Here is a 21,921-nt window from a genome sequence, read left to right on the forward strand (position 1 = left end):
GTCACTGACCGAAAATGCCTCCAGGTCCCCGACCCTCTTGATGGAGGCCAACGCAACCAGCAGAGCTGTCTTCAGGGACAGAAATCTTAGAGATACTGATTCGAGTGGCTCAAAGGGATCGGATCGCAGACTCGTGAGAACGAGGGCGAGATCCCAAGAGGGCATGAGAGGGGGGCGAGATGGATTAATTCGCCTAGCACCCCTAACGAACTGGATGACCAGGTTATGCTTTCCCACGGTGCCGCCAGCTACCGCGCTATGATAAGCGGAGATGGCGGCCACGTAAACCTTGAGAGTGGAGGGCGACAGCCTGCTGTCCAACTTCTCTTGAAGGAAAGAGAGCACAACACTAATCTGGCAATTTCGGGGGTCTTCTCTGCGAGAGACGCACCATTCAGTGAATAGACTCCACTTCAGGGCGTAGGCGCGCCTCGTGGAGGGGGCTCTAGCCTCAGTGATGGTATTAACCACCGCAGTCGGTAGGTTACCTAAGTCTTCCTCGCGTCTAGGGACCACACGTGGAGGTTCCAAAGATCGGGGCGAGGGTGCCAGATGGTGCCCTGTCCCTGAGAGAGTAGGTCCTCTCTCAAAGGGATCCGCCAGGGGAGGGCCGTCGCGAGGAGTGAGAGCTCTGATATCCAGGTCCGGTTGGGCCAAAGGGGCGCAACTAGCAGAACCTGTTCCTCGTCCTCCCTGACCTTGCACAGAAACTGCGCGAGCAGGCTCACTGGGGGAAACGCATACTTGCGCATGCCCCGAGGCCAGCTGTGGGCCAGTGCATCCGTGCCGAGAGAGCCCTCGGTCAGGGAAAAAAACAACTGGCAGTGAGCGTTCTCGGGGGAAGCAAACAGATCGATCTGGGCCTCCCCGAATCGCGCCCATATCAGCTGAACAGACTCGGGGTGGAGTCTCCATTCTCCAGGACGTAACAGCTGTCGTGAGAGCGCATCGGCTGCACGATTGAGCGTGCCTGGGACGTGAATGGCGCGCAGCGATTTCAGCCGCGGGTGACTCCAGAGGAGCAGACGGCGGGCGAGCTGAGACATGCGGCGAGAGCGCATACCCCCCATGCGGTTGATATACGCCGCCGCCGCCATACTGTCCGTCCTGACCAGCACGTGTTGCCGCTCCAGCACCGGTAAAAAGCGGTGGAGAGCGAGGAACACTGCCAACAGCTCTAGGCGATTGATATGCCAATGCAGCTGGGCACCCTTCCAGAGGCCCGCAGCCGCATGCCCGCGACACACGGCCCCCCAACCCGTGTTGGAAGCGTCTGTTGAAACAACAACATGGCTGGACGCCTGTCCTAGAGGCACACCGGCCTGTAGGAACGAGGGGTCGTTCCAAGGGCTGAGGGCGCGGCGACACAGCGCAGTAACCGAGACCCGGTGTGTGCCCGCGTGCCATGCGCGTCTGGGGACCCGATCGTGAAGCCAGTGCTGAAGTGGTCTCATATGGAGCAACCCGAGCGGCGTGACGGCGGCTGCGGATGCCATATGCCCCAGGAGCCTCTGAAAGAACTTCAGTGGGACCACTAGTTTGCTGTCGAGCTCCCTCAGACAGTTCAGCAACAGGCGAGCGCGTTCCTCGGAGAGGTGCGCTACCATGGTGATCGAGTCCAGCTCCATGCCGAGAAAAGAAATCCTCTGCACGGGGGCGAGTTTGCTCTTTTCTCGGTTGACCTGAAGCCCCAGTAGGCGGAGATGCCGAAGCACCTTGTCCCTGTGCATAATCAATTGCTCCCGCGAGTGGGCTAAAATCAGCCAGTCGTCGAGATAATTGAGTATGCGAATGCCCGCGAGCCGAAGGGGCGCTAGGGCACCCTCCGCGAGTTTGGTGAAGACCCGCGGAGACAGAGAGAGCCCGAAGGGGAGGACCTTGTACTGCCACGCTCGACCCTCGAACGCAAACCGCAGAAATTGGCGGTGGCGAGGAAGAGTGGAGACATGGAAATACGCGTCCTTCAGGTCTATGGCTGCAAACCAATCCCGAGGACGAACGCATTGGAGAATGCGCCTCTGCGTGAGCATTCTGAACGGCAGCCTGTGCAGACAGCGGTTCAAAACGCGCAGATCTAGGATTGGCCGTGACCCACCGCTCTTTTTGGGTACGATGAAGTATGGGCTGTAAAACCCACTCTCCATCTCGGCTGGAGGAACCGGCTCGATTGCACCCTTCGCCAGGAGGGCAGCAATCTCCTCTCGCAAGACAGGGGCGGACAGGGGGTTGACCCTGGAGAAATACACGCCCGTAAACTTGGGGGGCCGTTTCGCGAACTGAATCGCGTAACCGAGTCTGATTGTGCGTATGAGCCACCGCGAGGGGCTGGCCCGCGCTAACCAGGCAGGCAGAGCCCTCGCTAATGGAGTCATCGCTACAATCGCTGACGTACCAGCGGTGGGGCAGCGCGGAGTGGGTGTGCTGATCCGGGAAGCACGAGGGTCCCGCGGAAGAGCTGGAGGAGAGCGATTCGCTCTGGCTCCGCACCCTGACTCCGGAGAGGGGGCTGGAGGGCTGAGGGAAGGGAGACCGTCCCCCCAGCGCTCGTGAGCCACTGGCGAAGCACGTAGAGTCTGCGAGTCGGAAGGCAGCGCGTCCCGGACTGGCAGAACTCGTGCAGTCACATCCGGGGAAGGGAAAAAGTGCTCTTTTACTGATGTTTTGGTGGCACTGAAAAGTACCGTTGTTATCGGGGCCCCGCCCTCCAGCGGGGAAAGAGCAAGTTTCCTCTTCTCCGGATGGCCTGTCTCAGCGACGCTTCGCGGTCCGTTTACCGGACTTAACGGCGCCCTGGGCAGGAGGGGCTGCCTGCTTTCGAGGTGAACGCCGGGCCCGCTTGGCCGGAGGCGCAGGCGGGGGCGGGGCAGCACTCGGTGGCGGGCGCCCTCGGCGAGGAACAGCGGAGGTGGATGGCTCGGCGGGCGGAGCGGGCTTACGGCCACGCCGATAGATGACATTGCCCATCGCATCCGACTGCTCTTTCACCGCCTTGAATTCCTGGGTGAATTCACCGACGGTGTCGCCGAACAGGCCAGCCTGGGATATGGGCGAGTCAAGAAAGCGAACTTTGTCAACGTCGCGCATATCGGCCAGGTTTAGTCAGAGGTGGCGTTCCTGAACCACAAGTGTGGACATCGTCCTCCCCAGCGCACACGCGGCGGACTTAGTAGTCCGAAGAGCATAGTCGGTCGCGGTGCGCAGCTCATGTAATAAGCTTGGGTTGGACCCGCCCTCGTGCAGCTCGGCCAGCGCCTGCGCTTGGTAGCGCTGGTAGGTGGCCATCACGTGCAAATCAGAAGCAGCCTGGCCCGCAGCCTTATAAGCTCTGGCTCAGAGGGAGGCAGACAACCTACAGGCTTTGGACGGGAGGCGGGGCAAACCCCGCCACGTAGAGGCGCCGCGCGGACAAAGATTGACCGCGATAGCGCGCTCCACTGACGGGATCGCCTCATACCCCCTGGCAGCTCCGCCGTCAAGGACGGTGAGGGCGGAGGCACACGCAGCACGGGCAGAGAAAGGTGCCCTCCAAGACTGCGTGAGCCTACTGTGCACTTCCGGGAAGAAGGGGACGAGAGGCTTCGAAGGCTTCGCCTTCTGGTCCTCTACGTAGCACCCATCTAGTCGGTCCGGCCGCGGAGCTGGGGGATAAACCATCTCCAACCCCACGGCCGAAGCAGCCCGGGAAAGCACGGCTAACATGTCCGCTTCAGGATCCGATTTGACAGCGCTCACCTGCCCGGAGGGGGCGAGCGGGTCCGGATCTTCGTTGGACAGTGAAAGCCCACCCTCCGATGCCGCGGAGGACATCTGATCTCTGGTGTCAGCGAGTGTGAGAGCTACCATCTGGTTAGACGGATCACTCTCACCACCCGAAGCTTGGATGGAGCGCCGTGAGGAGCGAGAGGTCCGCGAGCCCGTGGGCGGCGGATTATCTCCCGCTGAAACCCTCAGATCTGCCCGAGCGCCCGCTGCTTTTTTAGAACAGGAGGCAACTGGGGTGGCTCGCTCTCTTGCGAAAGTTAGCCGCGATCTTAGCTGTGCAACGGTCATGGCATCGCAATGACGACATGAACCGCCCGCGAGCACCGCATTAACATGCTGGACCCCCAAACATGCAATGCAGTGATCGTGTCCATCATCCGGAGCCAGGAAACCCCCGCATCCAGAAACGCACAGTCGGAGCGCCATCCTGAAAAGGACGTGCTGCACGACTGTGTTGCTCTTTTAGGAAAGTTGCAACTATACGCACCGCTCTGGAGGACCGGACCCAAAGAACCGCAGGCAAGGGAGTAACCCAGCTCGACCGTCTGCCACCGCGAAGACCCACTCTGGACCGGGAGACACACTCGTTCGCTCTGAAGTGCTGATCAGCAAGAGGAACCCTCATCGACTCACTCAGAAAGGATCTGAAGCGAAAAGGATGGCGTCTGCTGGCTTCAGGTGTGCTTATATGCTGAGATAATTGCAGATGTCGCACACCTGCGCAAGCTTATTCTGCCAATTAATTTCATTCATTGGCCCGTTCAATACTCTCCAGACAAGCGGCTTCTGATCCGAATCCTCCCAATGCGTGGATTTTACAAATCAAATCCACTTATAGTGCTGAAGTTCCCCCCGAAGGGGAACTATGAGCTACTATAGTAACTATATAGTAACTATAAACAATTTTTTTTTCTTTTCAGTAGGTTATGGATAAAATATGGTAATTCCTATGGTTTATTAAAAATAAATAGATATTTGGAAATCACCAGGCGACCCCCCTTCATTGTCCCGCGACCCATTGGGGGGTCCCGATCCCCACTTTGAGAACCACTGCCTTAATCGACCAGAACCATCTTTCGGGACATTTTATTGCAAGTGTTATATTTTCTTTTTATTTGGGCTCAAGTCTCCTTCATTAACACGGAGGAGGCGGGCTTTATGACTTGTACTGCAGCCAGCCCCCAGGGGGCGATCTAACGGCCGAGACCTTCACTCAAACGCAGGCTTGCGGCACACTTGGTGGAACCAAGCGGCAACCTCCCGCTCTCTCTCAGGAAGCCAATACGGAAGTAACTAAAACTGCAATTCATCCGAAATTTCGCTAGTCGTGGCCGCTCCTGGCTCCAAAACAGAGCAAATTTCAATTGAGTCCACTGTTAGAATGGCCAACTTTACAGCAGAAAAAAAGGTGTTTACAGCCTGGTACAAAAAAAGATTTTGGTTAATACAGCTAATATTACCCTTCATGACAACTGTGAGGGGGTGAATTTTTTTATAACTCATCAGTTTCCTTTATATTGAGTTATATTAAGTTTGCATAATTAAGGGCGTGGCCACTTAAGTGACAGCTAGGTCTCGTTGGTCGCCGTCACGTCACCTCAGCTGAATCCTGCAGATTAGCCACTGAACTCGGCATATTTATCATATTTCTGTGTTGTTTTATGTGACTTTACACAGTCAACTGCCTTTTGGACTTGTTTCCTACAATTATTAGATGGCATGGCATGCTGAGTGCACTTAATTGTGCTCACAAACCATTCACGTGGCCTCCGTTTCCCATGTGAGTAAAGTTATATACTTGTATACCATCTCTATACATGTATTTGTTTTATTTAAGATCATTTATCGTTTATTTTTATATTTAGAGCTGTAATGCACTCCAGAATCTGTCAGATTGATTAGCTGTAGGCTCTAGATCAGTCATCTGAAGCGTGGTCATACAGTGTTATGCTGGATTTCATCAATAGTCTTATATTAACCAACACAGACTATATCTGAAGTGTTTGGAAGTAATTCGCGTTTTCCTCCTGTTGAAAAACGTCATAAGAACAATGTTTAGTGGCTCAATGTATTACAGCAGTGTTTTTAAAACACTAAACACTTTATTGATATAGTGTACAACCAAGCACAAGTGGTCAGAATACAAACGAGTCACAGGTGATAAAGTATTAAGCGTTTCTCCCAAAGTAAAGTGTGTCTGAACCAGGTCCAAGCTAAATGCCAGCAGGTGTCTGTAGCTCCGCTCACTCTCCGCCTCTTTGCCCTTGTTTGGTATCCCGCCGTGGGTGTGATGACGCGCGAACAAAATGGCGACGGTTGGCCGCGCCTACTTGTGGCTTCTTTTGCGCTCTTTAGAAACCTATGGGTGACGTCACGGATACTACGTCCATATATTTTACAGTCTATGGGTGGAACCCAGCATTTTTACAGTGAGGGACAGTTCATCCGAAAAGATTTCCAGAGTAACTTTCCTTTTTTTTTTTTTTGCAATTTCTTTAATCAAATCAGCATGTAGTTCATTAGTGCATTTATGCCATATACTGTGTTTTTATACTCTGCAGGAGAGGCTCATGACCGGGACGTCCAGGTTGTAGAGCTACCTATCGTGGACAGTCTTCACCCCAGACCCCCATACCTGCCGCTGGCCGTCCCAGAAGACCTGGCTCCTCGCCTGCAGCGTCTTCACGGAGACCCGTCCGTCTGGTGGGTTTCGCAGTTCGTCAAGTTCCTGGTGCGTCCGCAGGCCTGGCTGGAGAAGGAGATCCAGGAGACCTGCCTCAAGCTGGGCTTCAAACACCCCATCATCGGGTACAGACCACGCTGTTATTCATAGCACTGTAAACTCACAGCACACATGTTTTACAGGACCTCCAGACAGCCCGGAGGAGTCTGAAAGACGCTATAATGACTAGAGTTGTGCAAGAGAATGTTGTGTGTGTGTGCCGGTGTAACTGTGTGTGTGAGTGTGTATGTGCTTGTCAGTGTGTGTATATCATTGTAAATGTGTGTCTGTCAGCACACTTGTATTTGTGCACTTTTGTGTGCATGTGTCAGTGTGTGTGAGTGTATGTCAGTGTGTCTCATTGTGGATGCATGTGTGTACGCAATTGTGTGCGTCTTTGTGTGCGTGTACGCTTATGTATGTGTTTTTGTGTCTGCTTGTTTGTGTATGTGTGTGCACACTTGTGTCTGTGTGCGCACTTGTGTGTTTGTCCGTGTGTCTGCATGTGCGTGTGTGTGTGCGTGCACTTTTGTGTGCATGTGTCAGAGTGTGTGTGTCAGAGTGTCTCATTTTGGTTGTGTGTGTGTTAGTCAGTGGGTCTGCGCGTTTGTGTGTGCGTGTCTGTGTCTGCGTGTGTGTGCGTGTGTCTGCTTTTGTGTCTGTGTTCTTGTGTATGTGTGAGTGTGTGTCTGCGTGTGTGTGTGTGTGTCTTTGTGCATGTATCACTGTGTCTTATTGGGTGTGTGACTGTGTGTGCCCTTGTATGTTTGCATTTAAATGTGCACTTTTGTGTATGTGTGTGTGTGTCTGTCTGTCTCCATGTCTCTGTGTGTGTTAGTGTGTGTGTGTCTGAGTGTATGCGCGTGTGTGTACACGCATATGTCAGTGTGTGTGTGTGTGTTTGTGTGTGTGCATATGTCAGTTTGTGTGTGTGTGTGTGTGTGTCTGTATCCGCGCGCATATGTCAGTGTGTGTGTTTGTGTGTGTGTGTGCGTGCGTGTGCATATGTCAGTTTGTGTGTGTCTGTATGCGCGCGCATATGTCAGTGTGTGTGTGTATGTTTGTGTGTACACGCATATGTCAGTTTGTGTGTGTGTGTGTTGGGTGTGTGTGTGTGTGTGTTTGTTTGTATGTGTGTATACGTACACGCATATGTCAGTGTGAGTGTGTGTGTGTGTGTCTGTGTGCGCGCATATGTCAGTGTGTGTGTGTGTGTGTTTGTGTGTGTCTATCTCCATGTCTCTGTGTGTGTTTGTGTGACTGAGTGTGCGCTCGTGTGTGTGTGCACGCATGTCAGTTTATATATGCGTGTGTGTGTGTGTGTTTGTGTGTACATGCATATGTCAGTTTGTGTGTGTGTCTGTGCTGTGTGTGTGTGTGTATACGTACACGCATATGTCAGTTTGTGCGTGTGTGTGTGTGTGTGTGTGTGTGTGTGTGTGTGTACACGCATATGTCAGTTTGTGTGTGTGTGTGTGCGCGCATGTGTCAGTGTGTGTGTGTGTGTGTTTGTGTCTGTGTTGTGTGTCTGTGTGTTTGTGTGTGTGTGTGTATACGTACATGCATATGTCAGTGTGTGTGTGTATATGCATATGTCTGTGTGTGTGTGTCAGTCTGTCTGTCTTCATGTCTCTGTGTGTGTCAATGTGTGTGTGTGTGTCTATGTCCGTGTGCATGTGGGTCTGAGTGTGTCTGAGTGTGTGTATGTGTCCGTGTGCACATGTGTCAGTGTGTGCTATGTGTGTGCATGCATATGTCAGTGTGTGTGTGTGTGTGTGTGTGTGTGTGTGTGTGTGTGTGGTTTTTATCAGCGCTCCAGGACGAGGCGTGTGTTACACTGATAAAACACAGGCAGATAAAGATGACATGTGATAATGAGAATGAACACGACTCTCAATCTGCATGAAATAATGAGAATAAATGAGACTCGCTGATGGCGGGCGACCCCACAGGAAGCACCAGTGTCTCCTGACAGCGCTGTGAGATACAATAACCCGAATAATGTCAAACTGTAAACGCACGAGAAGCGGCTGAAATAAGAGACACAGGCTAATGGCTTTGGTACAGAAATTGCTACATTTACCCCTTTGCATTCTTTTTAATAAGGGTGTCACGATCCTCTAAATCCTCGATTCGATTACATTTTCCATTCTAAAGTCACGGTTCGATTCGAATTTCGATTATGAATAATTAATTAATTAATTAATAACGAATTAATTATTTGTAGCCTACCGTTTAAACTACCTGACCTGCAGGGTCTTTGTTTTACCCATAAACAATTCATACAGTAAATGAATAACCTGTCAATCACTTTTTCTGCAGGACTCGTGAATAGGCAGTGATCTGTGTCGTTATAATGGCGTCGGTCAAATGAGTGCACAACCAACAGCAACCAGCTAACAGTATCTGAGGTGTTCGCTAAAATGACTAAGTACAAGTGAGTGAAAGATTGAAGCAGTCTACTGATCCTCTGACTGCCTGGACCCGCTGTCTTCAGTGCATGGCTGTGTGTGCATCTGTGTCTCTGTGTGTGTGTGGTCATGTGATGTGCGTTTTCAGCGTTGTTGTTCTAAAATGCCATTTAAAAACAAAGACATATCAGTGTAAACCATAGACTGTAAAATATATGGGCGTAGTATCCGTGACGTCACCCATAGGTTTCTAAAGAGCGCAAAAGAAGCCACAAGTAGGCGTGGCCAACCGTCGCCATTTTGTTCGCGCGTCATCACACCCACGGCGGGATACCAAACAAGGGCAAAGAGGCGGAGAGTGAGCGGAGCTACAGACACCTGCTGACAGTTTGCATGGACCTGGTTCAGACACACTTTACTTTGGGAGAACGCTTAATACTTTATCACCTGTGACTCGTTTGTATTCTGACCACTTGTGCTTGGCTGTACACTATATCAATAAAGTGTTTAGACTTTTAAAAACACTGCTGTAATACATTGAGCCACTAAACATTGTTCTTATGACGTTTTTCCAAACACTTCAGATATAGTCTGTGTTGGTTAATATAAGACTATTGATGAAATCCAGCATAACACTGTATGACAACGCTTCAGATGACTGATCTAGAGCCTACAGCTAATCAATCCGTCAGATTCTGGAGTGCATTACAGCTCTAAATATAAAAATAAACGATAAATGATCTTAAATAAAACAAATACATGTATAGAGATGGTATATAAGTATATAACTTTACTCACATGGGAAACGGAGGCCACGTGAATGGTTTGTGAGCACAATTAAGTGCACTTAGCATGCCATGCCATCTGATAATTGTAGGAAACAAGTCCAAAAGGCAGTTGACTGTGTAAAGCCACATAAAACAACACAGAAATACGAAAAATTTGCCGCGTTCAGTGGCTAATCTGCAGGATTCAGCTGAGGTGACGTGACGGCAACCAACGAGACCTAGCTGTCACTCAAGTGGCCACGCCCTTAATTATGCAAACTTAATATAAAGGAAACAGATGAGTTATAAAAAAAATTCACCCCCTCACAGTTGTCATGAAGGGTAATATTAGCTGTATTGACTAAAATCTTTTTTTGTAGCAGGCTGTAAACACCTTTTTGTCTGCTGTAAAGTTGGCCATTCTAACAGTGGGCTCAATTGAAATTTGCTCTGTTTTGGAGCCAGGAGCGGCCACGACTAGCGAAATTTCGGATGAATTGCAGTTTTAGTTACTTCCGTATTGGCTTCCTGAGAGAGAGCGGGAGGTTGCCGCTTGGTGTAAACACGGCATGGCAAGCCTAGCTGACGTGACATGGGGGCGTGGCAGCATCGACGATTCTATTTTTTTGATTCGATAATCGAAATTGAATCGAAATCGACATAATTGAAATTGAATCGACATAAATTTCGATCGATTTCAATTTAAAATCGAAATCGGGACACCCTTACTTTTTTAACAGTCACTTGAAGATTTAGAGAAAACAAAAATAGTTTGAGTCCCGGCTGGGTCAGTTGGCATTTCAGTGTTGAGTTTGCATGTTAATAATAATAATAATAATAATAATTTTTATTTGTATAGCGCCTTTCCAGAGCTCAAGGACACTTTACAAGGAATGCAACAAAAAGATGAACAAACATACATGAGGTCAAATATAACAAACTGGAATTACACAAACAAGACCTAAGAGACATATGAGCAGAGTGGTGGTGGATTAGATTAAGTGGTCAGTTTGGCAGATCAGAAGCGAAGCATTCAGAAAATAAGTGAGTCTTAAGTAAGGATTTGAATTCAGAGATATTATTAGCAGAGCGGAGTGAGCGTGGTAGAGAGTTCCAGAGTTTGAGTGCAATAACACTAAATGATCAGCCCCCCATTGAAGAGAGGCGGTACCGAGGGACAGCGAGAAGGCCAGAGTCAGAGTCAGAGAAGGCCAGTGTTCTCCCCGTGTTGGCGTTGGTTTCCTCCGGGTGCTCCGGTTTCCCTAACAGTCCACACACATGCGTTATAGGTGAACTGATGAACTAAATTGCCCAAAGTGTTTGAGTGGAAATGTGAATGTGTGTTTCCCAGTACTGGGTTGCAGCTGGAAGGGCATGGGCTGTGTAAAACAGATTTCAGAATAGCTGTTCATTCCGATGTGGCGACCCCTGATAAATAAGGGACTGAGCTGAAGGAAAATGAATGAATGGATGAATAATTACAGTTTGACAGGAGAGCTTCAGCTGTACCGGGTGTACAGGTGTGCACAAACAATAACAAGCATGCTGAGTGAATAGTTTCAGGATGCTCATTTGCATACTGACACAATTAAAGCCGCTAATGCACAGTGAGTGTTTTAGATCAGCTGTAAACCTGCACAAGATGTTTGTCCAAACTGAAAGCAAACTTCTAGGCTTTACCTCAGACAAAACGTGAAACTGTGATGCTTCACAACTGTACTCTGCACCCCTACTTATAGATTCTGCACACTATTACAGAATGATCAAGTTATAAATAGCACAGAGAACATATTCAGGCTTCTCATCCTTCAGTCTAATAATGTGAAATAAGCTTATGCTATTTGCATACACTCTTGTGATTGGATCTTAATGCTAACGGTAAACAGGACCAATGTGAATTTGCATAAATCATTTGTATCATTTCATTTCAATGTCTATACTGTAAATCATGGGAAGTTTTGAGATTTATGCATTTGGCAGATGTTTTTACTCTTGCGTTATATTCAACTTGCATGCATCCCACATGAAAATACTCTAGTAATATATTCTAAATAGTGTTAGTGACAACTTTTTAGTTGCCATGGCAATACAATATCTATAGTGATATAAACAAATGACCAAATACACAACAGTTTATTACAGTATTTAAAACAGTTTATTACTTCATTAGTTTAATAGCACACAGTATGCTGTAGCGTTCAACCACACACACACACACACACACACACACACACACACACACACACACACACAGTTAAAGTCAGAATTATTAGCCACCTTTGAATTTTGTTTTCTTTTTAAAATAATTCCCAAATGATGTTTAACAGCGAAAGGAAATTTTCACAGCATGTCTGATAATATTTTTTCTACTGGAGAAAGTCTTATTTGTTTTATTAAGGCTAAAATAAAAGCAGTTTTAAACTTTTTAAACAACATTTTAGGGCAAAGTTATTAGCCCCTTTAAGCTAATTTTTTCTGATAGTCTACAGAACAAAGCACTGTTATACAATAACTTGCCAAATTACCCTAACCTGCCTAGTTAACCTAATTAACCTAGTTAAGTCTTTAAATGTCTTGAAAAAATCTAGTCAAATATTATTTACTGTCATCATGACAAAGAAACAATATATCAGTTATTAGAGATGAGTTATTAAAACCATCATGGTTAGTGTAATATAAATAATAGAAATAGTAATTTCTATTATTTAGTACTTTTTGTAATAAAAAGACGTTTCTTTTATTGGTTGGATGAAATATGCAAATTTTTTGAGATAGGAATTTTAGGTTTTCAAGAGCTGTATGCCAAAATTATCAATATTAAAACAATAAAAGGCTTGAACTACTTCAGTTGTGTGTAATGAATCTAAAATATATGAAAGTCTAATGTTTATCAGTACTTTACAGAAAATGATTCACTTTATTAAAATATGCTAATTTTTTTAGAAGGACCTATATATATATATATATATATATATATACCGATAGTTGAAGTCAGAATTATTAGCCCCTCTGTCTATTTTCATTCCCCAATTTCTGTTTAACAGAGAGAAGTTTTTTTCAGCACATTTATAAGCATAATAGTTTTAATAACTCATTTCTAATAACTGATTTTTTTTTCTTTGCCATGATGACAGTAAATAATATTTTTAAATGATAAATATATTTATTTATCATATATTTATAAATATTATTTTTATATGTAAATGATATTTTTCAAGACACTTCTATACAGCTTAAAGTGACATTTAAAGGCTTAACTAGGTTAATTAGGTAAAGGGTTAGGGTATTTAGGCAAGTTATTGTGTAATGATGGTTTGTTCTGTAGACTATCAAAAAAATATAGCTTAAAGGGGCTTAAAATGTTGACCTTAAAATGGTTTCAAAAAAATTTAAAACTGCTTTTATTCTAGCCAAAATAAAACAAAAAAGACTTTCTCCAGAAAATAAAAAATTATCAGACACACTGTGAAAAATCCCTTGGTTTGTTAAACATAATGTAGGAAATATTTTAAAAGGAAAACAAAATTCAAAGGGGGGCTAATAATTCGGAACTCAACCATATTTACCGTGCACAGCATATATAAGTACACTCCTCACAAATCATTCATTCATTTTACTTTTGGCTTAGTCTCTTTAATAATCAGGGGTTGCCACAGCGGAATGAACCGCCAACTTATCCAGCATATGTTTTACGCAGCATTTGCCCTTCCAGTTACATTCACACACACACACACAGGCTAATTTTGTTAACCCAGTTCACCTACAGCACATGTGTTTGGACTGTGGGGGAAACTTGAGCACCCGGAGGAAACCCATGCAAGTCACTGTATAACAGTGGTTTGTTCAGTAGGCAATCCAAAACTAATATTGCTTAAGGGGGCTAATATTGAACTTAAAATGGGTTTTAAAAATGTTTAAAAGTGCTTTTATTCTAGCTGAAATAAAACAAGACTTTCTCCTATAAAAAAAAAATATTATAGGAAATACTGTGAAAGTATTTTTGCTCTATTAAATATCACTTAAGAAATAATTTTAAAGGAATAAGGTGTATAAATTTGCTCTCAACTGTATGTAATTTGTATTTATTGCCATGTATCAGATTTCTAGATGGGGATGAATCTTTAAAAAAACGTTAAAAAGTGTATCTGTGTTTTGCAGTGTTCACGTGAGACGGACAGATAAAGTTGGGACGGAGGCAGCGTTTCACCCCATCGAGGAGTACATGGTGCATGTGGAAGAGCAGTTCCAGTCAATGGCTCAGCGCGGTCATGTGGATAAAAAACGAGTGTATTTGGCCACCGACGATCCTGCGCTGTTACAAGAAGCAAAAACCAAGTGAGTTACGGGTCCTTTAGGGGTCATTTATGTCGTATACGTTTTTTGCACAAATGCTACAGTGTCAAATGCTAAGTGCAGGAGAAAGAAGTGACAGATCACCAATGTACAGTTAAAGTCAAATGTATTAGCCCTCCTTATTAATAACTATTATAAAAAATGAATCAAGTTATCAAATCTCATGAACCTTTTCTTCGTGTGGTTTATTCATAAACTAATTTCGAGAGGATCACGTGCTTATAATCAACACGGCTGGCTCCTTGTTAGCTCCGTAATCAGCCCTATTAGATGATTACGGAAGCATTATAAATAACCTGAGTTTTTCACTCCAGTTATCTTCGTCTTGAAGCTCCCCCGCTTTCCACCCCTACATCCTCCCACTTTTTCTGATCGGGCGACACGGTGGCCCAGTGGCTAGCACTGTTGCCTCACAGCAAGAACACCGCTAGTCCAACCCATCGGGCTGGTTGGTGTTTCTGTGTGGAGTTTGCATGTTCTCCCCGTGTTCCCGTGGGTTTTCCCCGGGTTCCCCGGTTTCCTCCCGCCGTCCAAAAACATAAACCATAGCCAATCGACTAAAACAAATTATCACCCAATACAACCTGAGTTTACACTTCTCACGGTGACAAGCAGGGGAGTTCTCGAGACCTACCTGACCTCGAATTCCCCTCTCGCCCTTCTAACGGGAGGGAGCCCCGGGCTCGAGGATATTACGAGCTCAGGGCTCTCTCCCAGGACAGCATGCCAAATACGCTTTATTGATTATCAGCTAAGTGTGAACTCTTGAAACTATACAAGTTAAACGTTCTAATTAAAGAGCAACAAATGAATCTTTCATTTTGTTTGATTACATTAAATAACAGAGGTGTCACTTTAAAAATGCACAGATCTACACTACCTGACTAAAGTCTTGTCGCCTATCCAAGATTTTGGAACAACAAATAATAACTTGATTTCTAGTTGATCATTTTGGTATCATAAGTGGCTTATATGAAAGGCAAAGGCCTCTAGATTAATCTTATTTTACATAAATGCCAACTGGCCCAGCCGGGACTTGAACCAGGGACCTTCCTGCTGAGCCACTGAGCCACCGTGCCACCCTTTTTATGAGACTTGTGAGACTTATTTTTAGTTAGACTCACTGTGAAGATATCAAGATATGTAAAGCATTATTGGGTCAGTTTTTGCATTACTGAGACAATATTTTTAGAAAAGTCTTTTTTTTAATTATTCAATTTATCGTACAGGGTTCTATTTTAATGATCTAGGTGCAAAGTCTAATGGCCCTAATCATACACCCCGCGCAATAAGGCGCAAGACGTGTTTTCACGACGTGTTGCTATTTTCAGATTAACGCAACCTTAATTTTCTGCCTCGTTGTTTAAATAGCAAATCCATTTGCGCCCCTTTGTGGACTCATGGGTGTTTCGGTCTGAAAAAGATGTGTGTTAAGGCGCATTGTTGCAGCGTTGTTATTTTGGGGATCTAAAATAGATTGTGCAATTAACCAGCTGAAAGCAGGTTTAAAGTCCAGTGCAGAGTGTACTGTAATGTAATGTGTATGTATATAGTGCATTTATTGTGTATGGCCATACACCCAAAGCGCTTAACAATCATGAGGGGGGGGGGGGTCTCTCCACACCACCACCAGTGTGCAGCATCCACTTGGATGATGCGACGGCAGCCACAGGACAACGGCGCCAGTGCGCTCACCACACACCAGCTATAGGTGGAGTGGAGAGACAGTGATAGAGCCAATTCGGTGGATGGGGATGATTGGAAGGCCATGATCGTAAGGGCCGATAGAGGGACTTTGGCCAAGACACTGGGGTTACACCCCTGCTCTTTCACGAGAAGTGCCATGGGATTTTTAATGACCACAGTGAGTCAGGACCTCGGTTTAACGTCTCATCCGAAAGACGGCGCCCACTGACAGTGGTGTCCGCTTCACTTTTACTGGAGCATTAGGACTCACACAGACCACAGGTTGAGCGTCCCCTGCTGGCCTCACTAACACCACTTCCAACAGCAACCTAGTGTACCCTAGTGGTCTCCCATCCAGGTACTGACCAGGCTCAGCCCTGCTTAGCTTCAGTGAGTCACCGGTCATGGGCTGCAGGGTGATATGGCTGTGGCCTAGCTTACACATTGCTTAATACACACAGGATGTACAGCAATACACCAAAATCTTAACAATTGAAAAAGAATTAAAGGATTAAAATATTACAAAAAGGATTGTTTTCTACATGAATATAAAAACCACTGCCTCCATGCTTTTTTTTTATCTCGGGGGGCTTTTTCAGTTTATTCATGACAACTTGCATTAGTATAATGCTATTATTTTTAGCAGTATTATTTGTTATATGCATATTTATATTTGATTTAATAAACACAAGCTAAGATTTGTCCACCTGTCAAGTTTTGGACCATTTGGGGCTTAGCATGAGTGTTTGGATATAACTCAGTATTTTGAGCACACTTTCATTCATTCGTTTGCTGGAAATTAGAACTGAATTTAGAAATAGTTTTGAAACAAATCTTCGCGCTTAACAAACGAAATTAATCATGGAGGCTAATGGATGTCTTCAGCGGAATTCATACAGCACCACTTCCTTATCCATGAAAGTGAAAGTATCCTTGCGCAGCAGATGCTTTGCTTAATTGTTTCCTTGGTAGTGAAGCATTCAGTTTTTCCACTTACAAAGTCCGCCATGTAAATAGCAAGTGTGCCATGGTGTGACGCAACTGACTCATAAAGGGAATGTGAGATAATATTCTGATTGGTTTGTGCTCAAAACACACCTATAACTCATTGAGAGAATAAGCTCAACCCTGTTAAACCATGCAGAGCGGCGCAGAGTCTATTTTTCCGTCCTTTAAATAGCAACAGTTGATTCAGACATGCCCTTAATGCTTTTGCGCCATGTCCTTCAGATTTTGCGAAAGAAATAGAGCCATAAAGCTCAAGACATAAAAGCATTAAAGACGTGTTCGAATCCACTTTTGCTATTTTAAGGATGGACAAATACACTCTGTTGAGCTTATTCTCTTAATGAGTTTTGGCTGTGTTTTGAGCAAAACATGAATTAAACCAATCAAAGTCTCATCTCACATTCCCTTTAGGAGTCAGTTGCGTCACACCTTGGTGCATTTGCTATTTACAAAAACTGAACGCGAGAAAACTGTTAAACAGAGCATCTGCAGCATGAGGATAAAGAATGAGCCTCCATTCGGCCTCTTTACTTTCTCTTTACTTTACTTTTACTCTTTACTCCTTTACTTTGGCGGAGTAAAGAAACGTTTTTTTCTCACTCCAAACTCACTCCACTGAAGACATCCATTAGCCAACATATTTAATTTAGTTTAAGTGCAAATATTCATTTCAAAACTGTTTCTAAATTCAGTTCTAATTTCCAGCAAAGGAATAAATGAACAATAATAATGAAGTGTGGTCAAAAAACTGAGTTACATCCAGAACACACATCCTGTTCTTATGCTTATGTTTTTATTAAATCAAATATAAATATGCATATAATAATTAATACTGCTACTAATAATATAAAACATTATACAAATGCAGACTGTCATTAACAAACTGAAAAAGCTCCCTGACAAAGTAGGCATAAAGGCAGTTGTTTTTATATTTATTTAGAAAAGAATAATTTTTGTAATATTTTAATCCTTTAATTGTTTTCATATGTAAAGATATTTGCGTACTGCTGTACATCCTGTGTGTATTAAGAAGTGTGTAAGTATTTGGACCTGCACTGGCGCATAACTAACGCACTCTGCTTTGGACTTTAGAGCAGCTTTTAGTTGGTCAATGTCAGGGTTTATTTTACTTCATTAAAACAGCCACACACCAACAATTCGCCTAAACACACCTCTTTTTCAGACCAGCACACTCATGAGTCCACAAAAGGGGACAAATGGATTTGCTATCTAAACAATGCGGTGCAAAACTGGAAAATTACTGTTGCGCTGGTCTGAAAATAGCAACAAATCGCGCCAAACACATCTCGCACCTTATTGCGCCTGGTGCATGATAGGGCCCATAGTGTGTTATAGTGTGTTAGTTTGACCAAACAAATAATAAATGCACTTTGGTAAATAATTCTGATACCTTCTCTTGATATAATATTTGCTGGTGTTTTTCAGGTACACTGATTACGAGTTCATTAGTGATAACTCCATCTCCTGGTCGGCCAGTTTACACAACAGATACACAGAGAACTCCCTCAGAGGCGTCATTCTGGACATCCACTTCCTGTCCCAAACCGACTTCTTGGTCTGCACTTTCTCCTCGCAGGTACGCCTACCTCGCTGTACAGTTTTCAGCTCATGCAACAGAGGAAATAAGAATTGAACGCGTCGTTTTTCTCAGAAGACATTTATATTTTTACCAGATGTGGGTAAGAAAAGAAAAACATAAAAGAAATACATATATAAAAAGAAAGCAAATCTAATTAGTTTATAAATTAAGTTCTGTGGGCATCACGGTGACAGAGTGGTCGCCTCAGAGCAAGAAAGTCGCTGGTTCAAGCCCTGGCTCGGTCAGTTGGCGTTTCTGTGTGGAGTTTGCATGTTCTCCCTGTGTTGGCGTGGGTTTCCTCCGGGTGCTCTAGTTTCCCCACGGTCGAAACACATGCGTTTTAGGTGAATTGAATTAACTAAATTGTCCGTAGTGTATGTATGTTAATGAGTGTGTATGGATTTTTCCCAGTGATGGATTGCAGCTGGAAGGGCATCAGCAGTGTAAAACATATGCTGGATAAGTTGGCGGTTCATTCCGCTGTGGTGACCCCAGATTATTAAAGGGATTAAGCTGAAAACAAAATGAATAAATGAAGCTATTTGTAATAAAATGAAATGACACTGGAAAGTATTGAACACATGAAGAAAGGGAGGTGTAGTTCGGCAGTGAAAGCCCAGACAGCAGCTGAAATCTCTCAGTAGTTCTTCAGCAACCCTCTGTCAGATAAATATTAACAAGTTAAACACAATTAAGTTCATAATTAAAAAACAATGTGCTTATGCTGATCATTATAGTTGAGGAGATTCACAATAAATAAGGATAATAGCTACCTTCATCTTGGTTATTGTGATTTTGGTTGTGCTGAACTGTCTCTGGGTCATGAGTCTAATTTAGGGGATTAAACCAAATGTAAAATGTAAAAGCAAGGGCCTCTTGACAAGGTTTTAGTTTTGATGATAAAGTTTATCCCGCTAGGTGTTGGTATATGTGGGAATGAAGTTGTGCGTGTTCAGAAAAAGTCTGAACTGGACTAAATTAAATGCAGAAATCAGCTAGATGAAAAGATGAAGCTTGCAAATAGATCTTCAATATACAGTTGAAGATTATTAGTAGCCGCCCTGCATACTTTCCCTAATTTCTGTTTAACGAAGAGAAGATTTCTGAACATAATAGTTTTAATAACTCGTTTCTAATAGCTGATTTCTTTTCTCTTTGCCATGATGACAGCACATAATATTTGACTATATATTTGTCAAGATGCTATTATTCAGCTTAAAGTGGCATTTAAAGGCTTAACTAGGTTCATCAGGCAAGTTAGAGTAAGTGGGAATGTCATTATATAACAGTGGTTTGTTTGTTCTGGAGACAATCCAAAACAAATATCGCGTAAGGGGGCTAATAATTTTGACCTCAAATGGTTTTAAAAAATTAAAAACTGCTTTCATCCTCCCAAGAAATTTTTTTTATTTATTTTTATTTATTTTATTTTTATTTATTTTATTTTTTTCTTTGATTTCCTACATCTTTTAGGTTTAAAAAATTCTACATTTTAGAGTTTTTACATTTAGTTTTTATTTTTAATTTTACAGCATGTCCACTGTAGTGGACCACAGGACCATTTTAGTTCAAAATGGCCACCACTCAGACAACAAAACTGTACAGGAGATGGCTGTAAAGGCATATTAATCCAATATCAATGTAACAAACACTAAACAAAAGCCGTTTTTCCTTTTGTATTGAAATTCCTGAAACAGTTTAGTCTGAAAGAGAGCCGAACACAAACAAAACAAAAACAACAACAAAGAAACAAAACAAAACAAACTTAACATTAAAGCAATTTTAAACTGATTGTCATTCTCTAATTGTCTCTAATTGTCTCTAATTGTCAAACTCTAAGTCAGAGTCTCCCTCAACTATCTTATAAAGAATCCTCTCTGCTTCACTTCTGCCCCCTACATCACACAGTTATTAATTACATTAAGATGGTCCTGGTGTCCACTATAGTGGACATTTTAAAAAAGGATGATATTTTGAAACATAAACAAGTTAACAGCTTTGAAAGCTAAATGTATTGTTCCTGACACTTTAATAAACAAATATATGTAGTAGTAATAATAGTAAAAAAAAACATTTAAAAGCTCAATCTTACATACCTCTCTCTTTCCCATAAAATGTCAACAATTTTGGATGCAGTGTAAAGCCTGGTTTATACTTCTGCGTCAAGTGATCGACGTGACCCACGGCGCATGCAACGTGCGTAGCTGCTGTTTCTGTCGCTCTGCAATAACACTTCTGAAAAGCTAGTTGGCAGTGATGTGTTTATGTTCCTCTGTGTCGAGTTTCTTCGCTGGTGTTTTGTTTTTTCTGAACGCTTCTTTAATGTACCTCGTTTTGAGGTAGGAACCGGCTTACGTGCAACAACTTTAACCATAAGGTAAACACAAAACAAAACTTTTCATTTAGAGCTCCTTCATGTGGCTCGACTCTTGTAAACACTAGCTCCAACAGACTTGAGCGGCTCTCGGCCCCGCCCACACTCGTCAGCGCTACCAAGCCGACCAATCACAGAGCTTGCACTACGCGTTGTTACGACATAAAACAAATAAGGCTTTCTACAGAAGAAAAAATATTATAGGAAACACTGTAAAATTCCTTGCTCTGCTAAACATCATTTAGGAAATATTGGAAAAAGAAAACAAAATATCACAGGAGTGTTTCAACTCTACAACTCTCTTATCCTCTTATTCTCTAAGCTAATAAAAACTGGGTAATTTTACAGCCAGTTTTACATTTCCAGTTTCTTTTGTGTTCTCCAGGTTTGCCGTGTGGCCTATGAGATGATGCAGACCCTCCATCCGGACGCCTCCTCTTTTTTCCGCTCTTTGGACGACATTTATTACTTCGGTGGACAAAACGCACACAACCAGATTGCCATTTATCCACACCAACCGCGTACAGCCGAAGATATCCCGCTGGATCCTGGAGACGTTATCGGGGTGGCTGGAAACCACTGGGACGGAAATTCCAAAGGGATCAACCGCAAACTGGGACGCACCGGCCTCTATCCGTCCTATAAAGTCAAGGAGAAGATAGAGACGGTGAAGTATCCCACTTATCCTGAAGCTGACAAGATGCTGAGCTCATAATGAGAATAATAATGAGAGATTAATCCGGATAAACTGACCTTATGGAGGATCAGGTGAAACTTTCAGTATGATCTGACTGAGGTTTGTATTAATAGGATCTCATTGGCTGCTGTGGACATCCTTTGAAGCGGCAACCGAAGCAAATGATACCAACATTTTTTTATTATTATTATTTAATTTTTTAAATCTTCTCTTCCTTTCTTTCTCTGTCCTCAATTTGGAGTTGATCTTGCAGAAGCTGTCAGGAACATGTTCAGGTCATATTTCACCCCCAAAAAAGAAAAGAAATTGTACAGTGATTGAAAGTAAGGCAACACGAGGGCACCGTAGGCCGGTTTGAGCCCCATTTTTTGGTGGGTCCCCTAAGTGAATAATGGGTGAGCAACAGGGGGTTGTGGATATAACCGAAGTAGAGGAGTTGGGGAGTTGTGGAGAGTAGTATGGGGGGGAGGGGGGGAGTCTTAAATGAAGAGCGGGGTGGGGCCGCAATGTCACAGACGAAAGCGAAGGTAGGGGGTGATGG

The 21,921-nt window shown here is 44.1% G+C and overlaps 1 protein-coding gene across 2 annotated transcripts in view; it reads left to right on the forward strand.

Annotated features, from left to right (window-relative positions):
• fut8b (fucosyltransferase 8b (alpha (1,6) fucosyltransferase)) overlaps nucleotides 1-21,686 on the forward strand; it is a 220,489-nt gene extending 198,803 nt beyond the window's left edge. For both annotated transcript variants that reach the window (XM_087298833.1, XM_087298832.1), the window contains 4 exons: nucleotides 6,324-6,570; nucleotides 13,821-13,997; nucleotides 18,156-18,306; nucleotides 21,069-21,686. In XM_087298833.1, the coding sequence (XP_087154959.1) occupies nucleotides 6,324-6,570; nucleotides 13,821-13,997; nucleotides 18,156-18,306; nucleotides 21,069-21,398 (905 nt within the window). In that variant the 3' untranslated portion in view covers nucleotides 21,399-21,686. The remainder of the gene's footprint in view (nucleotides 1-6,323; nucleotides 6,571-13,820; nucleotides 13,998-18,155; nucleotides 18,307-21,068) is intronic.
• The last annotated feature ends 235 nt before the right edge of the window (nucleotides 21,687-21,921 follow it).

Source organism: Danio rerio, chromosome 20, assembly GCF_052040795.2.
Source record: "Danio rerio strain M-AB ecotype USA chromosome 20, GRCz13ab, whole genome shotgun sequence".
Classification (NCBI taxonomy): domain Eukaryota; kingdom Metazoa; phylum Chordata; class Actinopteri; order Cypriniformes; family Danionidae; genus Danio; species Danio rerio.